Here is a 24,717-nt window from a genome sequence, read left to right as displayed (position 1 = left end):
TGGAGGAGTTGCAGTTCAGTGTCCCATAATGTCTGTGATAGTTATTGTTATGTACCAACTTTGAGGGTGTTTTTGGATGACTAACATTTTTTGTTGTTGTTGTTCAACAAATATATATATATATATATATATATAAAACATCTTTATTGGAGCATAATTGCTTTACAATGGTGTGTTAGCTTCTGCTGTATAACAAAGTGAATCAGCTATACATACATATATCCCCATATCCCCTCCCTCTTGCATCTCCCTCCCACCCTCCTCATCCCACCCCTCTAGGTGGTCACAAAGCACGAAGCTGATCTCCCCGTGTGATGCAGCTGCTTCCCACTAGCTATCTATTTTACATTTGGTAGTGTATATATATCAATGCTACTCTCTCACTTTGTCCCAGCTTACCCTTCCCCTTCCCTGTGTCCTCAAGTCCATCCTCTACATCTGCGTCTTTATTCCTGTCCTGCCCCTAGGTTCTTCAGAACCTTTTTTTGTTTTTTTTAGATTCCATATATATCTGTTAGCATATGGTATTTGTTTTTCTCTTTCTGACTTACTTCACTCTGTATGACAGACTCTAGGTCCATCCACCTCACTACAAATAACTCAATTTCTTTTCTTTTTATGGCTGAGTAATATTCCATTGTATATATGTGCCACATCTTTATCCACTCACCTGTTGATGGACACTTAGGTTGCTTCCATATCCTGGCTATTGTAAAGAGTGCTGCAGTGAACGTTGTGGTACATGACTCTTTTTGAATTATGGTTTACTCAGGGTATATGCCCAGTAGTGGGATTGCTGGGTCATATGGTGGTTCTATTTTTAGTTTTTTAAGGAATTTCCATACTGTTCTCCATAGTGGCTGTATCAATTTACATGCCCACAAACAATGCAAGAGGGTTCCCTTTTCTCCAAACCCTCTCCAGTATTTATTGTTTGTAGATTTTTTGGCGATGGCCATTCTGACTGGTGTAAGATGATACCTCATTGTAGTTTTGATTTGCATTTCTCTAATGATTAGTGATGTTGAGCATCCTTTCCTGTGTTTATTGGTAATCTGTATATCTTCTTTGGAGAAATGTCTATTTAGTTCTTCTGCCCATTTTTGGATTGGGTTGTTTGTTTCTTTGGTATTGAGCTGCATGAGCTGCTTGTATATTTTGGAGATTAATCCTTTGTCAGTTGCTTCCTTTGCAAATATTTTCTCCAGTTCTGAGGGTTGTCTTTTTGTCTTGCTTATGGTTTCCTTTGCTGTGCAAAAGTTTTTGTTTCATTAGGTCCCATTTGTTTATTTTTTGTTTTTATTTCCATTTCTCTAGGAGGTGGGTCAAAAAGGATCTTGCTGTGGTTTATGTCATAGTGTTTTGCCTATGTTTTCCTCTAAGAGTTTAATAGTGTCTGACCTTACATTTTGGTTTTTAATCCATTTTGAGTTTATTTTTGTGTATGGTGTTAGGGAGTGTCTAATTTCATTCTTTTATATGTAGCTGTCCAGTTTTCCCAGAACCACTTATTGAAGAGGCTGTCTTTTCTCCATTGTATATTCTTGCCTCCTTTATCAAAGATAAGGTGACTATATGTGCATGGGTTTATCTCTGGGCTTTCTATCCTGATCCATTGATCTATATTTCTGTTTTTGTTCCAGTACCATACTGTCTTGATTACTGTAGCTTTGTAGTATAGTCTGAAGTCAGGGAGCCTGATTCCTCCAGCTCCATTTTTCTTTCTCAAGATGGCTTTGGCTATTTGGGGTCTTTTGTGTTTTCATACAAATTGTGAAATTTTTTGTTCTAGTTCTGTGAAAAATGCCATTGGTAGTTTGCCAGGGATTGCACTGAATCTGTAGATTTCTTTGGGTAGTAGAGTCATTTTCACAATGTTGATTCTTCCAATACAAGAACATGGTATATCTCTCCATCTGTTACTATCATCTTTGATTTCTTTCATCAGTGTCTTACAGTTTTCTGCATACAGGTCTTTTGTCTCCTTAGGTAGGTTTATTCCTAGGTATTTTATTCTTTTTGTTGCAGTGGTAAACAGGAGTGTTTCCTGAATTTCTATTTCAGATTTTTCATCATTAGTGTATAGGAATGCAAGAGATTTCTGTGCATTAATTTTGTATCCTGCTACTCTACCAAATTCATTGATTAGCTCTAGTAGTTTTCTGGTAGCATCTTTAGGATTCTCTATGTATAGTATCATGTCATCTGCAAACAGTGACAGTTTGACTTCTTTTCCAATTTGGATTCCTTTTATTTCTTTTCCATCTCTGATATGCTATGGCTAAAACTTCTGAAACTATGTTGAATAATAGTGGTGAGAGTGGGTATCTTTGTTTTGTTCCTGATCTTAGAGGAAATGGTTTCAGTTTTTCACCATTGAGAATGATGTTGGCTGTGGGTTTGTCATATATGGCCTTTATTATGTTGATGTAAATTCCCTGTGTGCCTACTTTCTGAAGAGTTTTTATCATAAATGGGTGTTAAATTTTGTCAAAAGCTTTTTCTGCATCTATTGAGATTATTATATGGTTTCTATCCTTCAGTTTGTTAATATGGTGTATCACATTGATTGATTTGCATATATTGAAGAATCCTTGCATTCCTGGGATAAACCCCACTTGATCATGCCGTATGATCCTTTTAATGTGCTGTTGGATTCTGTTTGCTAGTATTTTGTTGAGGATTTTTGCATCTATGTTCATTAGTGATATTGGCCTGTAGTTTTCTTTCTTTGTGACATCTCTGTCTGGTTTTGGTATCAGAGTGATGGTGGCCTCGTAGAATGAGTTTGGGAGTGTTCCTCCCACTGCTATATTTTGAAAGAGTTTGAGAAGGATAGGTGTTAGCTTTTCTCTAAATGTTTGATAGAATTCACCTGTGAAGCCATCTGGTCCTGGGCTTTTGCTTGTTGGAATATTTTTAATCATAGTTTCAATTTCAGTGCTTGTGATTGGTCTGTTTATATTTTCTATTTCTTCTTGTTCAGTCTCGGAAGGTTGTGCTTTTCTAAGAATTTGTCCATTTCTTCCAGGTTGTCCATTTTATTGGCATAGAGTTGCTTGTAGTAATCTCTCATGATTTTTTTGTATTTTTACAGTGCCAGTTGTTACTTCTTCATTTCTAATTTTATTGATTTGAGTCTTCTCCCTTTTTTGCTTGATGATTCTGGCAGGTGGTTTATCAATTTTGTTTATCTTCTCAAAGAGCCAGCTTTTAGTTTTATTGATCTTTGCTATTGCTTCCTTCATTTCTTTCTCATTTATTTCTGATCTGATATTTATGATTTCTTTCCTTCCGCTAACTTTGGGGTTTTTTTGGTGGTTGTTGTTCTTTTTTCTCTAATTGCTTTAGATGAAGGTTTAGGTTGTTAATTTGAGATATTTCTTGTTTCTTGAGGTAGGATTGTATGGCTATGAACTTCCCTTTAAAACTGCTTTTGCTGCATCCCATAGGTTTTGTGTCATCATGTTTTCATTATCATTCGTTCTAGCTATTTTTTGATTTCCTCTTTGATTTCTTCAGTGATCTCTTGGTTATTTAGTAGTGTATTGTTTAGCCTCCTTGTGTTTGTATTTTTTACAGTTTTTTTCCTGTAATTGATATCTAGTCTCATAGTGTTGTGGTCAGAAAAGATACTTGATATGATTTCAATTTTCTTAAAGTTACCAAGGCTTGATTTGTGACCCAAGATATGATCTATCCTGGAGAATGTTTCATGAGCACTTGAGAAGAAAGTGCATTCTGTTGTTTTTGGATGGAATGTCCTATAAATATTAAGTCCGTCTTTTCTAACGTGTCATTTAAAGCTTGTGCTGCCTTATTTATTTTCATTTTGGATGATCTGTCCATTGGTGAAAGTGGGGTGTTAAAGTTCCCTACTATTATTGTGTTACTGTCAATTTCCCCTTTTATGGCTGTTAGCATTTGCCTTATGTATTGAGGTGCTCCTATGGTGGTTACATAAATATTTACCATTGTTATATCTTCTCCTTGGATTGATCCCTTGATCATTATGTAGTGTCTTTCTTATCTCTTGTAACAGTCTTTATTTTAAAGTCTATTTTGTCTGATATGAGAATTGCTACTCCAGCTTTCTTTTGATTTCCATTTGCATGGAATGTCTTTTTCCATCCCCTCACTTTCAGTCTGTATGTGTCCCTAGGTCTGAAGTGGGTCTCTTGTAGACAGCATATATATGGGTCTTGTTTTTGTATCCATTCAGCCAGTCTATGTCTTTTGGTTGGAGCATTTCATCGATTTACATCTAAGGCAGTTATCAACATTTATGTTCCTGTTACCGTTTTCTTAATTGCTTTGGGTTTGTTATTGTAGGTCTTTTCCTTCTCTTGTGTTTCTTGCCTAGAGAAGTTCCTTTAGCTTTTGTTGTAAAGCTGGTTTGGTGGTGGTGAATTCTCTTAATTTTTGCTTGTCTGTAAAGGTTTTAATTTCTCCATCAAATCTGAATGAGATCCTTGCTGGGTAGAGTAATCTTGGTTGTAGGTTGTTCCCTTTCATCACTTTAAATATGTCCTGCCACTCTCTTCTGGCTTGCAGAGTTTTTGCTGAAAGATCAGCTGTTAACCTTATGGGGATTCCCTTGTATGTTATTTGTTGCTTTTCCCTTGCTGCTTTTAATATTGTTTCTTTGAATTTAATTTTTGATAGTTTGATTAATATGTGTCTTGGTGTGTTTCTCCTTTGATTTACCCTGTATGGGACTCTCTGTGCTTCCTGGTCTTGATTGACTATTTCCTTTCCCATGTTAGGGGAAATTTCAACTATAATCCCTTCAAATATTTTCTCAGACCCCTTTTTCTCTTGTTCTTCTGGCACCCCTATAATTCGAATGTTGGTGTGTTTAATGTTGTCCCAGAGGTCCCTGAGACTGCCCTCAATTCTTTTAATTCTTTTTTCTTTATTCTGCTCTGTGATAGTTATTTCCACTATTTTATCTTCCAGGTCACTTATCTGTTCTTCTGCCTCAGCCATTCTGCTACTGATTCCTTCTAGAGAATTTTTAATTTCATTTATTGTGTTTTTCATTGTTTGCTTGCTCTTTAGTTCTTCTAGGTCCTTGTTAAACATTTCTTGTATTTTCTCCATTCTATTTCCAAGGTTTTGGATTATCTTTACTATCATTACTCTGAATTCTTTTTCAGGCAGACTGCCTATTTCCTCCTCATTTGTTTGGTCTGCTGGGCTTTTACCTTGCTCCTTCATCTGCTGCATATTTCTCTGTCTTCTCATTTTGCTTAACTCACTCTGTTTGGGGTCTCCTTTTTGCAGGCTGTAGGTTTGTAGTTCCCGTTGGCTTTGGTGTCTGCCCCCAGTGGGTAGGATGTTTCAGTGGCTTGTGAAGGCTTTCTAGTGGAGGGGGCTGGTGCCTGTGTTCTGGTGGGTGGAGCTGGATCTTGTCTTTTTGGTGGGCAGGGCTGCATCCGGTGGTATGTTTTGGGGTGTCTGTGAACTTAGTATGATTTTAGGCAGCCTCTCCACTAATGGGTGAGGTTGTGCTCCTGTCTTGCTATTTGCTTGGCATGGGGTGTCCAGCACTGGAGCTTGCTGGCCGTTGGGTGGTGCTGGGTCTTAGCGTTGAGATGGAGATCTGTGGGAGAGCTCCTGCCAATTGATATTACATGGGGCTGGGAGGTCTCTTGTGGTCCAGTGTCATGAACTTGGCTCTCCTACCTCAGAGGCTCAGGCCTGACACCAGGCCAGAGCAACAAGACCCTGCCAGCCACACGGCTGCTGGTCTTGGAGAGTCTTTTAGGGAAGGGGGGTGCTGCTGCAGCTCACCCTGGGGGCATAGACACTGGCAGCATCCATCCCTAGGAGCTGATTCTACCGTGAGGAAGGTGGTGCTGGCAGGCGCCATAGTGTGGAGACTAACATTTAAATCAGTAGACTTTGAGTCAGCAGATTGTCTTCTGTAACGTGGGTGGGCTTCATCCAATCAGTTGAAGGCCTGACTAGAACAAAAAGACTGGCCTCTCTGAGCAGGAGGAAATTCTCCTGCAGCCTTCAGACCTCATCAGCACCATCAGCTCTCCTGGGTTGTGAGCCTGCCAGCCCACACTGAAGATTTTGGACTTGCCAGCTTCCATAATTGCATAAGCCATTTCCTTACAATAAATCTCTTTCCACACACATCCTATTGGTTCTATTTCTCTGGAGAACCCTGACCAATAAAATGTCAGACAGGAAATTTCTGCTCCTAACCTTTACAAACAGATGAATCCCATCCCTCAGGGTGTGGGGGTCCTTGGAATCTGTTTTCAAACAGCTATCCTGAAGTTCCCAGGAAATAAAATGTTTCTGGAGTGGCTGGTACCCCTTACTCCATCACATTTCTTCTGCTCTCCCAGGAGAGGAAAGCAGGGCACGTGCCCAGTCAAGACATTAGGCAGGAGGGGCAGGTGACACTGCACCTGTCATCAGCTATGGCTGCCTTGAGAAGAATGCCTAAACTGCTATGGGAATTCCTCCCAGAATGTAGAGCTGTATGGGGAGTTGACAGACTGCATCTTCTTTGTCAACATCCAAAAGATACGTCTATTTTTCTTGGTCTCCTAGCCTTTATTTTTGTCTTGCAAGTGCCTTGTGTTGTGGAGCTAAGTTAGGGAGAACTGAAATAAGCTTTAAAAATTTGGGGCTAATTTAGAAGCCATGTGTGGGCGCTCTACGACAGTTTGCTAAATTGATGAATTTCCACCGAGATTTACTGAAGACTCTTCTGCCTGCAAATTAGCTGAATGGACTGGGCAAGCCACTTACTCCCTCTGCCATGTTTTTCCCACCTGTGAAATGAGAGTGGCATTGTGGCAAGCAGGACATACTCCAATTCTGAGGCTGTCACAATTTCTAAAATCTGATTCTAGAAGGAGGATCAGAAAAAATATTTGCTCCTATATAGCTTTGCCCAGCACAGGTCCTGATACTTGACAGCATCATCTCAGGGACTCAAGACCAAAGCAGCTTCTTCCTCCTTAAAGTGACTGGAAATGGAAGCACTGCTCAGAATGGGTGCAGGTTACAGACTCTTACACACACACACACACACACACACACACACACACACATACACACAGAGAACTCTTCCAAATTTCAGTTTATCTTGGTGTTATGCAGAGAGTGAAATGTTTCTTTTTTCATCTTTACTTAAATATAGAGAATTTGAAGTTTGAGAGTCAAGCTGTCAAAAATTTTACATTTGCAGGAGGCTGACATAAAACTGGAACTATTACCTAAATTTAAAATTGTGTGTTCAAAAAAGTCTCACTATTCCGATTGACTTTAATAGGAAAACAGAAGTATAAATAAAGTATAAAATTGGGAAGAGGAATTGGGGACAAAAAGTTTCAGTTTCTTATAAAGTTTGAAAACCAACACTAAGGAAAGGCAATGTGGCTCCATCTCCCAAGTTAAGATGGTGGGAGTCCTCATCCTGAAAAAGTGTGCTCCTGAAGAGGGATATCCTCCCTAGGTCACCTGCGAAGGGGTGGCTGTGGGCAGGGGTGGGAGAAGGAGCCCAAGGACTGAGTCAAATGGGCTGTCAATTCCAGAAACTGGGAGAAACCAAGGGGGCTTACTGGGATAGTGCTTCTTTAAGTGCAAAATGCTTACAGAAAATTGAATCATCATATTGTGAGAAATTGATTCTTATTACCATCTCAAATCCTTTTGATTAGATCAAGAATAAAGGACTTTTGCTTCTGTCCATGAATTAAGTGCTATGGGAATTGCCCTTAGCACCTGCTGTAGTAAACAATGGAAGAGTGGATATAATATATGAAAGAACAGTTTTCAGACATTGGACAACAGGTAGCACAGGATTTTAAAGCCCAAAAGAAGGGAAACAAGGGAAGGTCTACAAGTGCCCCAGTTTACTGCCTGGAGGCAGTACCCAGGCTACAACCCAGGGAAGGGGAACCAAATAGACTCCATGAGTTGCAGAGAGAGATCAAAGTTCAGGGAGGCCATGGTGGGTGAGCTGTAAGGCAGAGTGCTGGCCAGGAGGGAGCTGCATGGAGTACGAGCTTAGAGCCCTGCAGCTATAGAGGCCCTTAAGTCTTGGTTGGAATATGAATCTGCACATGCACGAGAGGGAACTCTTCAAGGAAAGAATCACCTGGAGTTCAGACAGGGCTGTGGATGGTTTCCACCTGTCAGAGTGGAAAGACCTCATGATATACAGGCATTGGATAGAAATTTCAGAATGCCTTAACAGTGGGACAAAATTAGCTCTGAAGGCTGCATTAGATCTGCCCTAGGAAAGCCTGAGAACAAGAGTTGAAAGGATCAAACTGATTATGAGTTAACATAACTGCATGCCAGAAGAGTCCACTACCATTTAAAGGAATACAGTGGAATCCATCACCCAACAACGTAAATTTTACAATGCTTGCATCCAATAAAAAATTATCAGACATGCGAAGCCAAAAGATAAGACCCATCCATAATCAGGAAAGAAAATTCAATCAACAGAACACTCTAGGAATAGCAAAGATGGAATACTATAGTAGAAAAGGGTCTTAACTACTATAGTCTTAAAATATATTCACGTATATAAAGCAGGGGCAAAGTATAGCCTGTGGGCCAAAGTTGGCTCACTGCCTGTGTGTGAAAATAAAGCTTTATTAGAACACAGCCAGCTTGTTCATTTATGTTTTGTCTACCGCTGCTTGCACGCTACAATGGCAAAGTTGAGTACTTATGACGAAGATTACAAAGGCCTGAAAAGCCTAAAATATGTATTATCTGGTTCTTCACATCAAAAGTTTGTTAACCTCTGATGTAAAGGAAAACATGGCCATGAGGAGGGAAATGGAAGATATTTTAAAAAGACCCAAATAAAACATCTAAAGATGGGACATACAGAATTTGAAAAGTACACTGGATGAAATTAACATGAAGGTGAATGTGACCTAGTCCCTGTTTTCAAAGAAGTGTCTCATCTGGTGGGGGTGGGGCTGACTTCTCTGACAGTGGATGGGTGTGAAGAAGGGAAGAAAGGGAGTGTGGCTGGGTTAATAAAAGAACAGTTTACAATTCCAAATTCCTGGAATGTACCAGGTTAAAATTGCTTGCCGAGGGTTGATGGTTATTGAACTGCCTTGCCTGGTTCCGGAGGTGGGCAGCAGGCGTATGGAGTTGGTATTACCCCCATCCAGCTATATCCCAGTGGCATGGCTGACAATGGAAGCCTTGGTTTCAGCTTTTTGATAACACAAGCTCTAGTTACACAAGCTCACAGCATTTTAATCAGTTACACACTTTGTTATCTGACTTGGGGCAACAATTCAGAGCTAAGCCACTCTCGGAAATATTTTCTTTTTAAAGGTCATTACTGATTGAAACCACTCATCTCCAGCATGTGTCTAATTTCAGACCATCTCCATAAATGGAATAAGAGGTTTATTGTTAATATTTGTTTATGTAGTACTTACTATGATCCAGGCACTAGACTAAGAGTTCTACTTGGATTTTATTCATTATAGTGCTTTGAACTCTCCTCTCCCCCCTTTCTGATTGAAGAAACTAAATAACTTGGACAAGGTCACATGGCTACTATATCAAGATTCAAACTCAGGCAGTGTGATGCCAAGACTCACCTTCTGGACTGCTATACCGCCTCCTTTGAAAAGCATCTCTTCTAATGCCTGACAACACAGCAGCAATTAATACGAGACAGCTATTAATGGATCCTAGATATTAATAGGATACTAGACTTTGTGAAAAGTTGATTCTTTTTCTATTAGGGAACAAAATAGCTGATGAAAACACAAAACAAGATGCAGAAATTAAACTTTTTCATATATAATAAAACTCCATTTGCTCCTTGGTAACTACATTTATTTAGAATTTTTGGAAATATCAGCAGTTTTATCTTTCCTGGTTTACTTCCCTCTCATGCTAACTCTAATAAATGGTATCATTACTATACTTAAATGGCCCAAATGATGAGGCTAAAACAATACATGTGGCTACGAGAGAACTACTCCTTTCACAAATTCCCATCTTCATATCCTCTTAGCTTGGTAAGTTCTGATGCAAAAAAAAAAAATGTTTTAGGGAAGGCACTTATTTACTAGTCATGCAAGCAGAGACAGAACCAGTTATGAGAAGCAATAGTTATATCAATTTACTGCAGCAAGGAGTATAAAGCACTGCAATTCCTTTATCAAGAGACTTGTCGTAGCATGTCCTAAAAGGATAATGTGTAAAGAAACAAAACAATGATATGTTACTTCAAAATGTGTATTTAATGGCCATTCCATCAAAATCAAGCAGAATCACATTTCAAAAGTATATATATATATAACGTATGTATGTTTTTTTAAGGTGCATTTTCAAGTTTTATTTGGGCTTTATTTCTTCTTGGCTGCTTGAGGTGTTCTTGCAGATACAATTAACAGAGAACGTTCTGAGGCTGATAGGCTCTCATGCATTGAAAAATAATTTCTAACAACACTGCGTATCTCAGGATACATCAGACATTTCAAAAGCCATGTGTAAATTCAGAAAACTTAATACCAGTAATGAAAGACATTTTCAACATGAAATTTAGGCACTCTACGCTTTGGAATAGCCATAAAATATTCCAACAAGAGTTAATGCACTTTGTGATTACATCTACTGAAAGATAGTTCTCAATTAAAATCTATACTTATTAAATAACATTTTAAATTGGAGCCCATTACATTTTGATAATTATTGTGAACCATTTGCAGCATTGTGTTTTAGTTAAATAATGCCACACTACTTCTATTACCCATTCTGGTACTCATCTTTTGTGGTGCATTTTTTCACAGAAGAACCTATAACATTCATTGATAAGCATCTCCCCCCACCCTTTTCCTACTAATACCTGAATAAGAAGGCCCCTAACCAACTTTAAAGGTATTCTTTTATTTTCTGCTGTAGTTGCTTTCTTAGCATGAACGCTTCAGCAAACGGGAGGCTGCCTGGAGACCAGGAAACAGTCTCCAGGGAGCCATCACTGATTCCTAAGCTCAGTCCACTTGTTCAGTCACTCTGTGGCTAAGTGCGCTGCTCCATCTACGTTCCTACACTGCGTGCTGCTCGACGGACAGGCACGGAGCCAAGCGGAGGGATACTCAAATTTGTCACTCCACTTTGCACAATGCCAAGGCCATCCAGACCTTGGCTGTCTTTAGTAAAAACTTGCTGACCTCTGCAGTGTGGTTCTGGGGCTTCCACCTCCTCGTCTGAAGCCTGAGGTGTGGGAATGATGCCTGCCTACTGAAATGCTGTTAACTCCAGATGAACTTCCCAGACTTGAGCATAACTTAGCATTGTTAGAATTCAGAACATGGATGCTAATTGTTCTTGCTGAGAAGAAGGTGCATTTTCTCAGTGGTATGCACTTATGTAGCTAAGAAAACAATTAGAAAGCCATTCAGAATTTTTAGATTACAGTCTGCAAATTGACTCATCATAATCACCAATGACTAACTTATAAAGATCTACCCAGAGAAATGAATTTGAGGCTTATTTGACGATAAGTCGTACAGAAAAGAGCACAGTAATTTCCCACAGGAGAATCTGGTATTTCATCATGGGCATCACTGCTAAGTTAATTACACTGCTAATGTTTTCTGGTGTATCTGAAGAGACAATTAGCATACGTAAATCATGAGTGAGATGACAAGTTGCTTAACATTTGTTTCTGTTCATTGGATGTGCTCTGGTTGCTGCTTAGCCTCCATGAGTCGGGACGGGGAGAGAAGGACATAAGGAATGAGAGGTTGTTAACTTCCATTTCAGCAAATATAATCAGAACCACTTACTACTAGTTGATAAACATTGACGTTAAATGCAAAATGCATAAGACTCAGCTGTTAGAAATTAACCTCACCAAGAGGTGAGAGAATCTGGGAAACATTAGATTGTCAACTTGGGAAATTCACGTGAAACCTAGGCCAATCTTGTGATCAGGACCCAAGGCTCAGGACAGCACAGTTAAGACTACAGTTCCTCTCTGGTGTTTTAGAATGGCCACAGCTTCCTCATGTGTAACACCTTCCAGAGTCTCACCATTAACAGCTAAAATCTGATCACCTCGCTTCAATCGGCCGTCATCTGCAGCTGCTCCCTGCAAACAAGAAACATTCCAGTTTAATCTAGGATGATGCAATTAATATTCAAATAATATTAACATGATGGTGTGCATATTAAAAGAAAAACTTTTAAAACTACCAATTAAAGTTATTTCTAGGTAATACTTTTAAATTAAGAAAACTAAGAAAAATGTAGGATATGTTATTTGAATAATGGTTGAGTAGTAATCATAATTATGCATTGTTTACATAACATACTAGTAGAAATGTCCTGACGTTCACATTTCTTTTAATACCAGTAGGACCTTATTTCAATATTCAGTACTGAATAGAATTTGAATGTCATATCACGTCACATTCATGAATATGTAGCATACAAAGGCAGAACTGAATCTGGTATTAGCTTTATCCTCTAAATGGGTGAATTTTATGGTATGTGAACATATCTCAATAAAGCTGTTCTATATACATATATATATAAATATAAAAATACACAGAAGTGGAGCATTTCTAAAATTTTGTAATATATTCAATAGCTTCAACTTTACCTTTGATCCATCTAAATAGGTTTCTAAATGACTACTTTCATTACATATTCATTCATGCATGGCTCTTCAGAATGGCACAAAGCAAGTGAAACTTGGGCTTTTCTTCCTTCTAAAGCTGAGTATCAAAAACGCCATGATATTACTAGAAATACTTTGGACGAGTAAGGAAATAAAAGACCTAGAAAATGATTCACAGGAAGCTTTCTCCATCTGTTGGAGTAATTGTGAGAACTCCTGGAAAGGTTAGTGCCAAAAGAGTCCTCTAAATGATGTGGAACTACTGGGGAAATTAACCAAGGCCCGTGGGCACCTCGTCGCTGATGGCCTCCTGCAGAAGCCGAGCTAAGAGGCACTAACACTCCAGAGACCTGTGTCCTACAGCATGGAGGTCCTGAGGTGGTGGGTGAATTATCTAGAATTTCAAAGCCATGAAAAGGATGGAATTCCTGTAAAAAGATGTAATAAAGAATATTCAAAACCAGGACTATACTGGGGGGAAAATACCAAGATTAAAGAATTTGCAGCTTTGTTTAAAAATTTTTTTTTCTTTTAAGAAAGTGTGTTAACAGCACCGAAGACAGGATTAAACACGTAGTGCTAATGGATAAATCTAACTTGATTTTAATAAATTTTACATGCTGAGATTTAAGCGTTTCAGTTAACCTCAGATACCTGTGTAATTAGTTTTTTAAAGAGCACATTAAGCTCTTCAAGTTTTCATTTTCACTAATGCAAAAAAGGTCGATTTTTCGGCTTTCTAGGATGTGTACACTATTTCAGGTATTGCCGTGCTTGCCTGATAATTACACTGACCTGAATCTCCTCTCCTATGTTATTAATGTGGCATCTGTGGACTAAACAAGGGAAGGAAGAAATAAATGGCTCACAGACAGACCTCCATCTAGCTTGGAAACGTGGCCTTACCCACTTGCTGTGTCCTAGGTTTGGTCACTTCGCCTTCCCTACGCTGCTATATAGGCTCTATTATCTATCTTTCGCCCAAGGATTAAGTGTACGGCACACGGTATTTACTCAATCATGGCGGTAGTATAATAAGATGAAACAAATGATGATCAAACTCATGTTTTCAGATTTCACAGGCTCCAAAAAACTGCTCCCTCAATTTTCAGGGCTGTCGAAGTCTTTAGGCCACTATCTTGTTGGCTTATGGTAAAATTCGGCTGCTGAAGGGACTAAGATCTAAAGTTGGCTTTGATTCTGAAGTTTCCAACCAAACACCTGAAAGAAAATGGAAGGCCCTGCCGGCCAGTTAATCAGACGGATTAAGCCTCGCAAATCCTGCACACCCTCAGTGTCTGTGATGCTTCCTACTTCTGGAGGGGAAGAAAAGACCTGGCTGGGCCACAATCATTTCTTAGTTGAGCAAGAGAACTGTTAAAAGATGCTTAGGACACCAAAAAGGTCACGTAATAATCCACACCCTGTGTCCAGCCTGTGGACATCTGAGGTCCAGAAACCTGAATCAGAGATAAACATTTTAAAGAATGTATGTTCAGTGTTTAAAAAAAAAAAAAAAAGAAAACATATAGCTGTAGTTCCTAGATCAAAACTCCTATGGGGGGAATCTTTAGCTTAGTGGGGGCTCACTTTGCAGCCATTCCACTGTCATTATCTCCATAGCTGGCTCTTTTAAATGCAAAGTATAACAATCCTCCCAAAGAATCATGATCACAGCTACTTACGGTGTTATCCTAGGAAAAGGAGGGTCTGTAGGTGGTTTATCCACCTTGGGAATTATCAGACTGGGGCAGCACTGTCATCCAGAATGTTTCTGATCTGCCTTTCCTTTCCCTGTTCATCCATCATCAGGTCAACAGATGTGTGCATGGGAATAACATGCCCCCTTGACAGGCATCCTAGCAAGATGGAAACAGGTGTGTAAATCTGTAGCTGCTTGGGCTTCCCTGGTGGCGCGGTGGTTGAGGGTCCGCCTGCCGATGCAGGGGACACGGGTTCGTGCCCCGGTCCGGGAAGATCCCACATGCCGTGGCCACGGAGCCTGCGCGTCTGGAGCCTGTGCTCCGCAACGGGAGAGGCCACAACAGTGGGAAGCCCGCGTACCACAAAAAAAAAAAATCTGTAGCTGCCTAATGTGTTCCAAAAGCAAACGCCAAACGACTTGAGGCTTATGTCAGGTCACGGTCACACCCAATTAACAGGTGATAAGTTCTGCATAGGTAAAAGCAAACTTGTATATAGTGTATAGTACAGCCTTCTGGAAAGAGAAAGAATCTGTCTTATTTCTTCTGTGGAAGGCCTTTATTTCTTTAGGAAAATAAAGCACTAGGGGGCAATTGGATCAATTAATAAACAAATGATTGTGATAAAAGCAATGAAGAATGAAGTTGTAGTATCAATACTAAATACTTTCAGAGATCTTAAAAGTTTATAACAAATTTAAATTCCAACTTTAATAATGAAATTAAAAACTTATCTAAGAGCTATCTAGTGGCAGCAGTAGAAACCTACACTATGACCTGTGTATTAAGTAGGATGAATTGGACTACTTAATTCTCGAAAGATACTGTTATCCACCCCTTTTTTTTTTCTTTTTATAAATTTATTTATTTAATTTTTGGCTGCGTTGGGTCTTCGTTGCTGTGCGTGGGTTTTCCTCTAGTTGCGGCAAGCAGGGGCTACTCTTCGCTGCGGTGTGCAGGCTTCTCATTGCGGTGGCTTCTCTTGTTGTGGAGCATAGGCTCTAGGCGCACGGGCTTCAGTGGTTGTGGCATGCGGGCTTGGTTGCTCTGCAGTATGTGGGATCTTCCCATACCAGGGCTCAAACCCATGTCCCCTGCATTGGCAGGCGGATTCTTAACCACTGCGCTGCCAGGGAAGTCCCCTGTTATCCAGTCTTAGTCTTAACTCACTGGGTTAATCCTGCAAGTACGTGGCAGATTATTGGAAGAGAGAAACCACCTTCAGCTAAAGCATCCTGAGGTTGGGCAGCCATTAATGCTGCACTGATCGCAGGCTTGTACAAAGCTTTATGCCATGGCCCTCTGCAATATCTTAAAGTAGAAAGCTAAATCTTTGTTCTCGCAAGAACAATACCTCCAAGGCCAAAGAGCTCTTGCAAAGAGCATGCCATATTCCTTACACTGGTTGTTGAAAGAAGACACTCTTTAAAATCTGTTAGCATCTACTTTTGTAAAAGGGTCTAAAGAATATTACACTTCTTGTGACTCCACTTTTATAAAAGAACACTTCTTGCACTAGTGTGGTGTGGGAATTTCCTGTAAGATGAAAATGAAACAAGCATACATGCACACATTCAGGTATCACCCAAAGTAAAGCAAAGCAAAACACAAAAAAATCTCACCTAAGTTTTATTTAAAAAAAAAAAAGTACAGTAAAAAGGAAAAAAATACCTTTGCAAATATAGTCTTGACATAAATTGGCAGGTCTCCATGGGGACTTCCATAACCCCCTACAATACTAAACCCCAATCCTTCAGAGCCTTTCTCCAAAGTAATAATCTTAGGTGGAGGTGTTCTGAAAACACAATGCACGCTGTTTAATTCAAGAATAGATATTGAGAGGGAATTTCATTTTAATGGAAGAACACAGATTTGAGAGAGACTTTCATACTGCGAAATGATGATGGTCAGTTTATCAAATCAAACTGTCAGAAAGCAATCTAGAAACTTATTTTTGAATTTCCTATATCATGCCAATATTTTTGATGTTTTAGAGGTTTCTCTTTCATAAAACCCACTGTTTTTTAACTGAAAATAAAGTCATGATGCTGAAGTTGTCAAAGCACTCTTTTTTTTTGCTTAGTTTTTAACTTTTTAACTTACTGTCTAAAGCTGAATGGAACTGTCTTTACATCTTTGAAGAACATGCATGGAGATGGAGAGGCGGGGTATCACCTGAGCTTGGTGTACACCGCAGCCCACAGGTGGACCTCTGAACAGAACAGGTGACGGCAGCCCTAGAGCTCAGTAATGGCTGCTGTTATTCTGCCTGAATATCCTCGCTGCACCTGATCCCCACTTCCACTGAGTGTGGGAACTCATTCTTCAAAACCCACCTCCAATCTCCAGTGCGATGCTTTCCTGACTCCCTTGGAAGCATTCACCCCCACCTTCTCTGTGCTCCCTTTGTTCTTGGTCCAGATTTCCATACAGCACTTGTCATACTGTATCATGATTTCTTAACCATCTTTCTCCTCTACCAGATTATCAACTCCTTAAGCCTCTGCCCTCTGGGCATTCCCAGCACCAAGCGCTGTGCCTATCACACCCTCAGAATCACGACTACGTAAATGAGAACTGAAATCCAGGAGAGAAGAGAGAAACCAAGGTGAAGCAAAATGGATAAAGACAATTTGTTTCAAATGTATAATTTAGATTTTCAAAGCTTTGTCCAGTGTGGAAGTCATCTCTCTCAGAAACAACATGGGTAAAAATTAAATTACACGTTTGGGCTCAAGGAGTTAAAGCTAAGCTTAACTAACGCCAATTTCTTCTTCCCATACGTGGTTGTCCAAAGGGTAAAGACCTAAAGGAACTCTGGTACCTGGGCCCTGTCGTCTCATCCGCAGGAGGTTTACATGAGTATCCCGGCAGGGCCACTTGTTCTGCGGCAGCATGCACGTCCGAGAGGCAGAGCCGCCTGATATAAATGCAGCCATTCATGTACTCAGAGAAATTTGCAAAACTGGGATATGAGCAACCTTTGAATATGCTGTTCTGTCTGACTAGAATATTCTTCCCTCTCCTCCTCCTCGATTTTGCCTGGCTTATTTTAAGCTTGATTTTCAGCTGCTTCCCACTGATACCAGTTGTTTGCTAGGCACTTGCTGGTGGTTTACAGCAGGCATCCACAGTAATTGCTGAACGTCTATACCGTATATATTATTACCTCTTTTAAATGCCACTCCTGGTTTTTCCAATTATTTAAAAACTCAGGTTAAGCATTAGTGCCTCCAAGTACCCGCCCTAGCTGAGTTATGCCTCTCTTCCATGGCTTCACAGGACTCTGTGCTTACTTCTCTCTCTCACTGAACTAAGCTCTCCAACACTTACTCTTTCATAACCATGGATTTATGGGTCTGTTTTTCCAATCCTCTGGCAGTTCTATGAGGACTGGGGCAATGCCTTCACCTACGTTTCTAAGTTTGAGTCCTCAGGACCCAGCACCTGTAGTGTCTAGCCTTAGGAAGGCATTCAATAAATATCTGCTGAAATAATGAAGTATTATCCCCTGTGGCTGAATGGTAATGACGTCATGAATAAGGCTCTACGTTTCAACACTTTGTGGCCTTATAAGCACTCTCAGTAATAGGCCACCGGCTAGACATGAACTTGATTCATGTCTCCTCTTTCAAACACAGTCAGCCCTATTGCCAAGGATATTGAAATGGGAACCTAGATGTCCAAGGCCATTGTTTTAGAGCTAGCCCCTGGGGGCCACCAAATCAGTAGAGACCGTCATAATTGTACCTATCACAATTAGAGTCTGTTTTCTCCGGGAGAGGGAGGAATGCAGCTTCACTCTTCCACTGGCATTTATCTCACACTTCCAGTTAGTTTTAATTTACTTTTGCTTAGAAGACTAGTAAAAAAAAAAAAAAAAAAAACAAAAAAAACTCCAAACGTTAACAGTGGTCAGATTATAAGTCATTTTTGAGTTCTTTTATCCTAGTAGTTCCCAACCTGCCAGGAGCTGTGGAATCACAGCAAAGGACCCAAGATCACAGGGCATCTCGGTAGTTCCATGGACACGTTAAAGGATGCTAAGTGTATACTATTCTTCATATAAGGGTCCTGATTTCTTTTTTTTTTTTTTACATATATGGCCATTCTAGCCTGAAAATGTTATACTTTCATGTATTTGTCCCATTTTAATAGCAAGTGTTCATTACTTTCATAATGAGAAAAAAGTAAAATGAGCCTAGTTTAGTATTCTTTCCTCAAGAAAGACAAACTCAAAGCTGTCATTTAAGTTAATGAGCAATCAGGAAAAAGTTGGGAATGGCTGTGACCATCAGATCCTTCCAATAAAGGGTTCGGATCAGCCAACAAACATTTATTGAGCACCAGCTAGTGACCAGGCACTGGTAGAGTTGAGACAAATAGCTTTGGGCAGCATTTCTCAAAGTGTGGGTCCTCGGCTTATCTGCAGCAACACTGTCCTGGAGAACCCACCCTAGACCACCTACTCAGAATCTCTGAGAATGGGCCAGAGGAATTAGCATATTTCAATATGCTGTTTGGGTTATTCTTATGGACATCCTAGTTTGAGAAACACTGCTTTAATGAGCAACTTTAACTGCAGTGACAGGTTTTAGTAAAAAATGCCAGCAAGCATGACGAGAAGATTTAACCTCAGAACAAGATTTTAGCTTAGAAAACTGAGGAAACCTGGTTCCTTGCGTAATGAAGAAGGGCGCATCTGGGCTACTAATCTGAGGATTCTGAGGGGAGAGGGCACAGGCACCAGTTCCAGCGGCCAGGTGCGGTGTGTGCAGGCCCTGTGGTAACAGTCTGTGAAGAACTCACGTGGTGGAGCAAAGCCTTGGGAGAAGTAGTGCAACCCTGTTGCTTTCTTGGAGATTCCCTAGGAGTCAGAAAGGGTAACGTGTACTTTCCCATTCCTGTCCTTTAGGGAGCACACTCTACAATCTGGAAAAGGTCTCACTGAGCTTTGCCCACACACATAAGAGGCACTCTGCATCTAGAATACTCACTCTGTGTCCTCCAGATGGTGCTTGGCAGCGGGGGAACCAAGGGGGTAGCCCGTAGACATGTTCTCAAGCTGAGTTGCTATGCCACTTATATTGGTATCTGCCACAACCTGGGCGGGGGAGCGGGGGGAGTCAGAACAAGACAACCATTATAAGTCAGGGAAGAATTAGAGAAACCATACTCTATCCAATGGTCAGTTCTCAGTCTTATTTAATCTATCTACAGAATTTGACACAATGGATTATTCTTTCTCAAACTATTTTCTTCATTTGGCTTCTATGACACTACACTTTACTAGTTTCCTTTCCACCTTCTGGCCATTTTTTTCATAGCTCCCCAAACTCTATCAGAGTGCCACAGGGCTCACTCCTGGAGCTTCTTATCTTTCCATCTCCACATCCTCTTAGTTATCTCACTTCATACCTCTTTATGAATTTAAATATCATCTATGTAATGATAATTCCTGAATCTGTCTCTCCAGCACCACCTCTTACTTAACTCCAGACCTCCACACCCAATCACCAATTTGACATCCCTAATGGGATACCCAGCAGGTATCTCAAATCTAACCTGTCCAGCACTGAGCCACTCCCCCACCCCTCCTCTGCTCCCTGGCCTTCCTCATCTCAGGTAATGCAACTTCATTCTTCCAGTCTCAGCAAACACCTTGGTGTCATCCTTGACGACTCTTCCTTTCACAACCCACTTTCAATCCTCAAAAAATTCAACTGCTCTTTCTATAAAATCATCTCTTTCTCTCTCTCTCTCTCTCTTTTTTTTCTATTCTTTGGCCATGCCACGTGGCATGTAGGATCTTAGTTCCCCGACCAGGTATCAAAACCATGCCCCCTGCAGTGGAAGCGAGGTGTCTTAACCACTGGACCTCCAGGGAAGTCTCTATAAAATCATCTCTTGCTTGGAGTTTTACAGAAGCCTACTTACTCATCTCCCTGCTTCAGCCCCTCCCCCACTCAGTCTATAGCAGCTAGAATGTTCCTGTTAAAATACAGAAGATTATTTCAGTCCTCTGCTTAAAACCATCCAAGGGAAATCTGGAGCTCCCTGGATCACATGCTGAAGTCCCTAGATGGTCTATAAGGCCATCTGTAGGTGATCTGCCCAGTTATGTCTCCACTTTCGTCTCCAAACATTCTCCCCTGTGTTCACCCTGCTCCAGCCATGCTGGCCCCTGGCTGTTCCTCTAACATGCAGAGACATCTCCACCTTGGCGCTTTGTGAGTGCTGTGCATTCTGCCTGGAATGCTCTGCCCGCAGCTCCTTCACTTCCCTCAGGTCTTTACACTGGAGTCACCCTCCTTGGCCACCCTAACTAAAAGTCCCACACCAACACCCCAGCCCAACATTTTATATTGTTTACAAAGAAACAACAGGCCCCTAGCACAAAAACAGATGCATAGATCAATGGAACAGAATAGAGAAACCAGAAATAAACCCACACACTTATGGTCAATTAATCTATGACAAAGGAGGCAAAAATATGCAATGGGGAAGAGGCAGTGTCTTCAATAAGTGATGCTGTGAAAACTGGACAAGAACATGTAAAAGAATGAAAGTAGAACATTTTTTTCACACCCCACATACAAAAATAAACTCAGAATTAATTAAAGACCTAAATGCAAGACTGGAAACCATAAAACTCCTAGAGGAAAACATAAGCAGTAAACTCATTGACATAAGTATTAGCAATATTTTTTTGAATCTGTCTCCTCAGGCAAGGGAAACAAAAAGCAAAAATAAACAAATGGGAAGTAATTAAAAAGTTTTTGCACAGTGAAGGAAACCATCAACAAAATAAAAAAAAAAACAACCTACTGAATGAGATATCACCTCATACCTGTCAGGCTGGCTATTGTTAAAAAAACCACAAATAATAAATTGGTAAGGATGTGGAGAAAAGGGAACCCTAGTACACTGCTGGTTGGAATGTAAATTGGTGCAGCCGTAATGGAAAACAGTACAGAACAACACAAGTGTCCATCAACAGATGAATGGATAAAGAAGGTGTGGTGGCTATATACAGTGGAATATTACTCAGCCATAAAAAGAAATTTGCCATTTGCAACAACATGGATGGAACTGGAGGGAATTATGCTGAGTGGAGTAAGCAGACAGAGAAAAAACAAATACTGTATGTTTTCACTTACATGTGGAATCTAAAAAATAAAGTAAATGAATGGATATAACAAAACAGAAACAGACTCATAGATACAGAGAACAAACTAGTGGTTATCAGTGGGGAGAGGGAAGTGGGAAGGGGCAAGATAGGGGAAGGGGATTAAGAAGCACACTCTACTGGGTACAAAATAAATAAGATACAAGGATGTAATGTACAGCACAGGGAATATAGCTAATATTATATAATAACTTTAAATGGAGTATAATCCATAAAATATTGAAGTACTATGTTGTACACCTGAAACTAATATAACATTGTAAATCAACTATACTTTAATTAAAAAATTAATTAAGAAAAAAAAGAAAAGAAACAGGCCCAAAATAGTCATGTATGCTAAGCCCTACTAGGAATTAACACCTAACCTAACTGCAGTTTCAGCCCCTCCTTGGAGTGGAATTTTAAAACAATCAGTCTGGAATTTCCTCATCAACACCAGTGAGGGGATCTGCTTGATAAGACCCCCTGCCTTCCCAGGAAGGGAAGGTGACCTTGCCTGAAATAATTCACTTTTTAACTTCCTTGTCCCACCCTCCGTCTCCCTATAAAAGCCTTCTATATCGTATAGATCCTTGGAGTTCCATTCTACTTGTTAAATGGGATGCTGCCCAATTCATGAATCATTGGACAAAGCCAAATAGATCTTCAAACTCACTCAGTTGCATTTTGTTTAACAACATCTTCCTTCCCCGCTTTATATTTCCTTCTTACTGCCATTACTATCTAATTAATTATATATCTTGCCTTATTTATTGTCTTACCATTTCATATTAGAATGTGAGGGCATGAAGTTTGTCTGTTTTATTCACTACTGTATGCCCCTTATGTAGAACATGTCTAGCATATAGTAGGTGTTCAATTAATATTTGGTGAATGAAAGAAAGAATATCTCTTACTTCCTATGATTTGCCTTTTAGAGGGTCCCAGACAAAAGTATAGAACAACCAACATTTAAACATTCACTTATATTTCTATTCTGCAAAAACATTCCAAAGAATTAAGAAGAAATATGGTATAGCTCTGTCAGAATGAAGATCTGAAGTTCAGTTTTTGCCACTTAAATGACACTGTGGCTTGAGTTTCAGTTTCTTCATCTGTTAAAGAGGAATCATAAATAGCTCTTCCACCTCAACTAGTTATCAGAGATTCTTTCTCAAGAACTCCTGGTCTTCCCCTGCTTCTGATTAACAGTTCTTCCACATAAGAGCACTCAAGTACAGAGTGAAGGGACTTAGCTTGACAACAATGCAAGACCTTGATTTGACTGCAGTTTCAGAATAAGCCGACAGAGGGCATGACTACCTAAATAGTTAAGCTTAGTTGCCTCTATTAATAGAGTATTTAGACAAGGAAAGCCACAGGCTGGCCCTGGTCCCAGCCCTGGCTGGATCAGAACACATTTTGGGTGAAGCATCCTATTCTGGGGGAAAACATTTCTATCTATAAGTTTTAGGATCTTCTGGAAATACTATAATATAAAGAATGAAAAAGTTGGGGGAATATTTAGGATAAACAACAAAAAAGAAAATGATAGACTCTCCTCTGCACTTACCACCAGTTTCTGTTTTTTTTTTTCCTCTCCTCCCCAGCAAATGTAGTGGAGGAGTTGTCTCTGCATGTGACCTATGTAATCCTACCTACTCTCAGCCTACATCATTTTCAAAACCCCACTCCATTCCAGTTTCCATCTCTGTTGCCAGACCCAGACTCCCATGACCCACTCTCCGGCTTTTCTCCTGCAGCTTCCATCTCTGCTATTCTACTCACCCCTCGTGGCTCAGTCCTGGCCCACTTCCCACTTGCACACTCAGGGTCTAGGTCACAGCATACACATTCCCACAGCTTTAAATTCCAACAACGTGCTAACAATTCCCAGCTTAGTCTGTTATATCCAATTGCCAACTCAACATCTGCATTTTAATATCTCAAAGCCTAATTAACACAACCGAATCCAAATTCTTGATCCAACAACCAAATCCCTTCTATTCATTTTCCCTCTAGGTTTCCTCTTCTTAAGATATGGCACCTCCAGCTGCCTAATTAGAAACCCACTAGGTATTATATTGAAAACACCCGATTGTTGGCTGGTGACTGCCCAGCTGGAAAGGTACTAGAATGCTAACCTAACTGACGCTTATTCTGAATAATCTACCACCAAATCCTCTGGACTCTACCTCCAATATACTTCTCAAGTTTGTTTCCTTTTCATCTCTCTGGTGACCATCCTAATTCAATCATCATCAGCTGTCTTTTACCTGGAATCCCCACTCACCCTCTTCTAATCTCTCTTCTACACAACAGCCAGTTATCTTTTAAAATATAAAATGGATAATGGCCCTCCCCTGCTTAAAACCTTTCAGTGGTCTTTCTTTGTACCTGGAATAAAATTAAGACTCCCTAACTGTACACACAAATGTCCTTCCTAGCCTACCCCTCTAATCCCATCTATGTCTTCCACTCCACCCCACATTCCACAGTTCTTTCTGCATGGAGTCCCGCACCCTCCCCTCCACCAAACCAGTTGGTCACTTCCGTTATACAAGCCTTCTTTGACTACCCATGTTCAAATTAATTTCCCGTTTTCCTTTCTGTAGCGCTCTAAGTATTCCTTACAAGTCGTCATGATATGTATTTGTGTGACTGTTAGCTGTCTTTCCCACCCAATCACAGGAATCATGAGGATAAGGACAGCTTCTCAATGTGAAGGTGCCTGGCACACAACTGCTTAATAAGCTTTTGTGGAATGAATAAATGAATGAACCTAAAACCTTCCTAAGGAATAGGGCGTACAGAGTTCAATATTCTGAATTTCCATGGAACAGAGTGAGATTGATAGAGGTTACAAGGAGATTGGTTCTGGGTCTTTTTAAGAAGAAAAAAATCTAATAACTGAGGCAGTTACAGAATGGAATGGCTCAACTTGTTAGGACATGAGCCCCCCACAAAGCAAGGACTCAGAGACTCAAAACTCTACCGATTTGGGATATGGTGAGGGGGATTCCTATACTTGATGGGAATCTGGACATGTACTCTCAGCTGTCCATGAACCAGACCATCTGTTATGGGGCTGAAGAAGAAAGTCAGTAAAATATTACCTTTTCTAAGATACCTTCAAAAGCCAAGACTTGATGGCAACCTGCTCCTTTCTTTACTGGCTCATTTATTCAACATATAACAGC

The 24,717-nt window shown here is 40.2% G+C and overlaps 1 protein-coding gene across 7 annotated transcripts in view; it reads right to left on the bottom strand.

Annotated features, from left to right (window-relative positions):
• Positions 1-11,951: 11,951 nt before the first annotated feature.
• PATJ (PATJ crumbs cell polarity complex component) overlaps positions 11,952-24,717 on the bottom strand; it is a 356,331-nt gene continuing 343,565 nt past the window's right edge. For 6 of the 7 annotated variants that reach the window (XM_060022954.1, XM_060022983.1, XM_060023011.1 and 3 more), the window contains 3 exons: positions 19,347-19,453; positions 16,021-16,144; positions 11,952-12,115 (listed from right to left, as the gene is read on the bottom strand). In XM_060022954.1, the coding sequence (XP_059878937.1) occupies positions 11,969-12,115; positions 16,021-16,144; positions 19,347-19,453 (378 nt within the window). In that variant the 3' untranslated portion in view covers positions 11,952-11,968. The remainder of the gene's footprint in view (positions 12,116-16,020; positions 16,145-19,346; positions 19,454-24,717) is intronic. The other variant, XM_060023001.1, reaches the window with a different exon arrangement.

The sequence above is a fragment of the Delphinus delphis genome, chromosome 1 (assembly GCF_949987515.2).
Source record: "Delphinus delphis chromosome 1, mDelDel1.2, whole genome shotgun sequence".
In the NCBI taxonomy this organism is placed as follows: domain Eukaryota; kingdom Metazoa; phylum Chordata; class Mammalia; order Artiodactyla; family Delphinidae; genus Delphinus; species Delphinus delphis.
The sequence above is the reverse complement of the archived record's forward strand: the minus strand, read 5'-3'. Positions and strand labels throughout refer to the sequence as shown.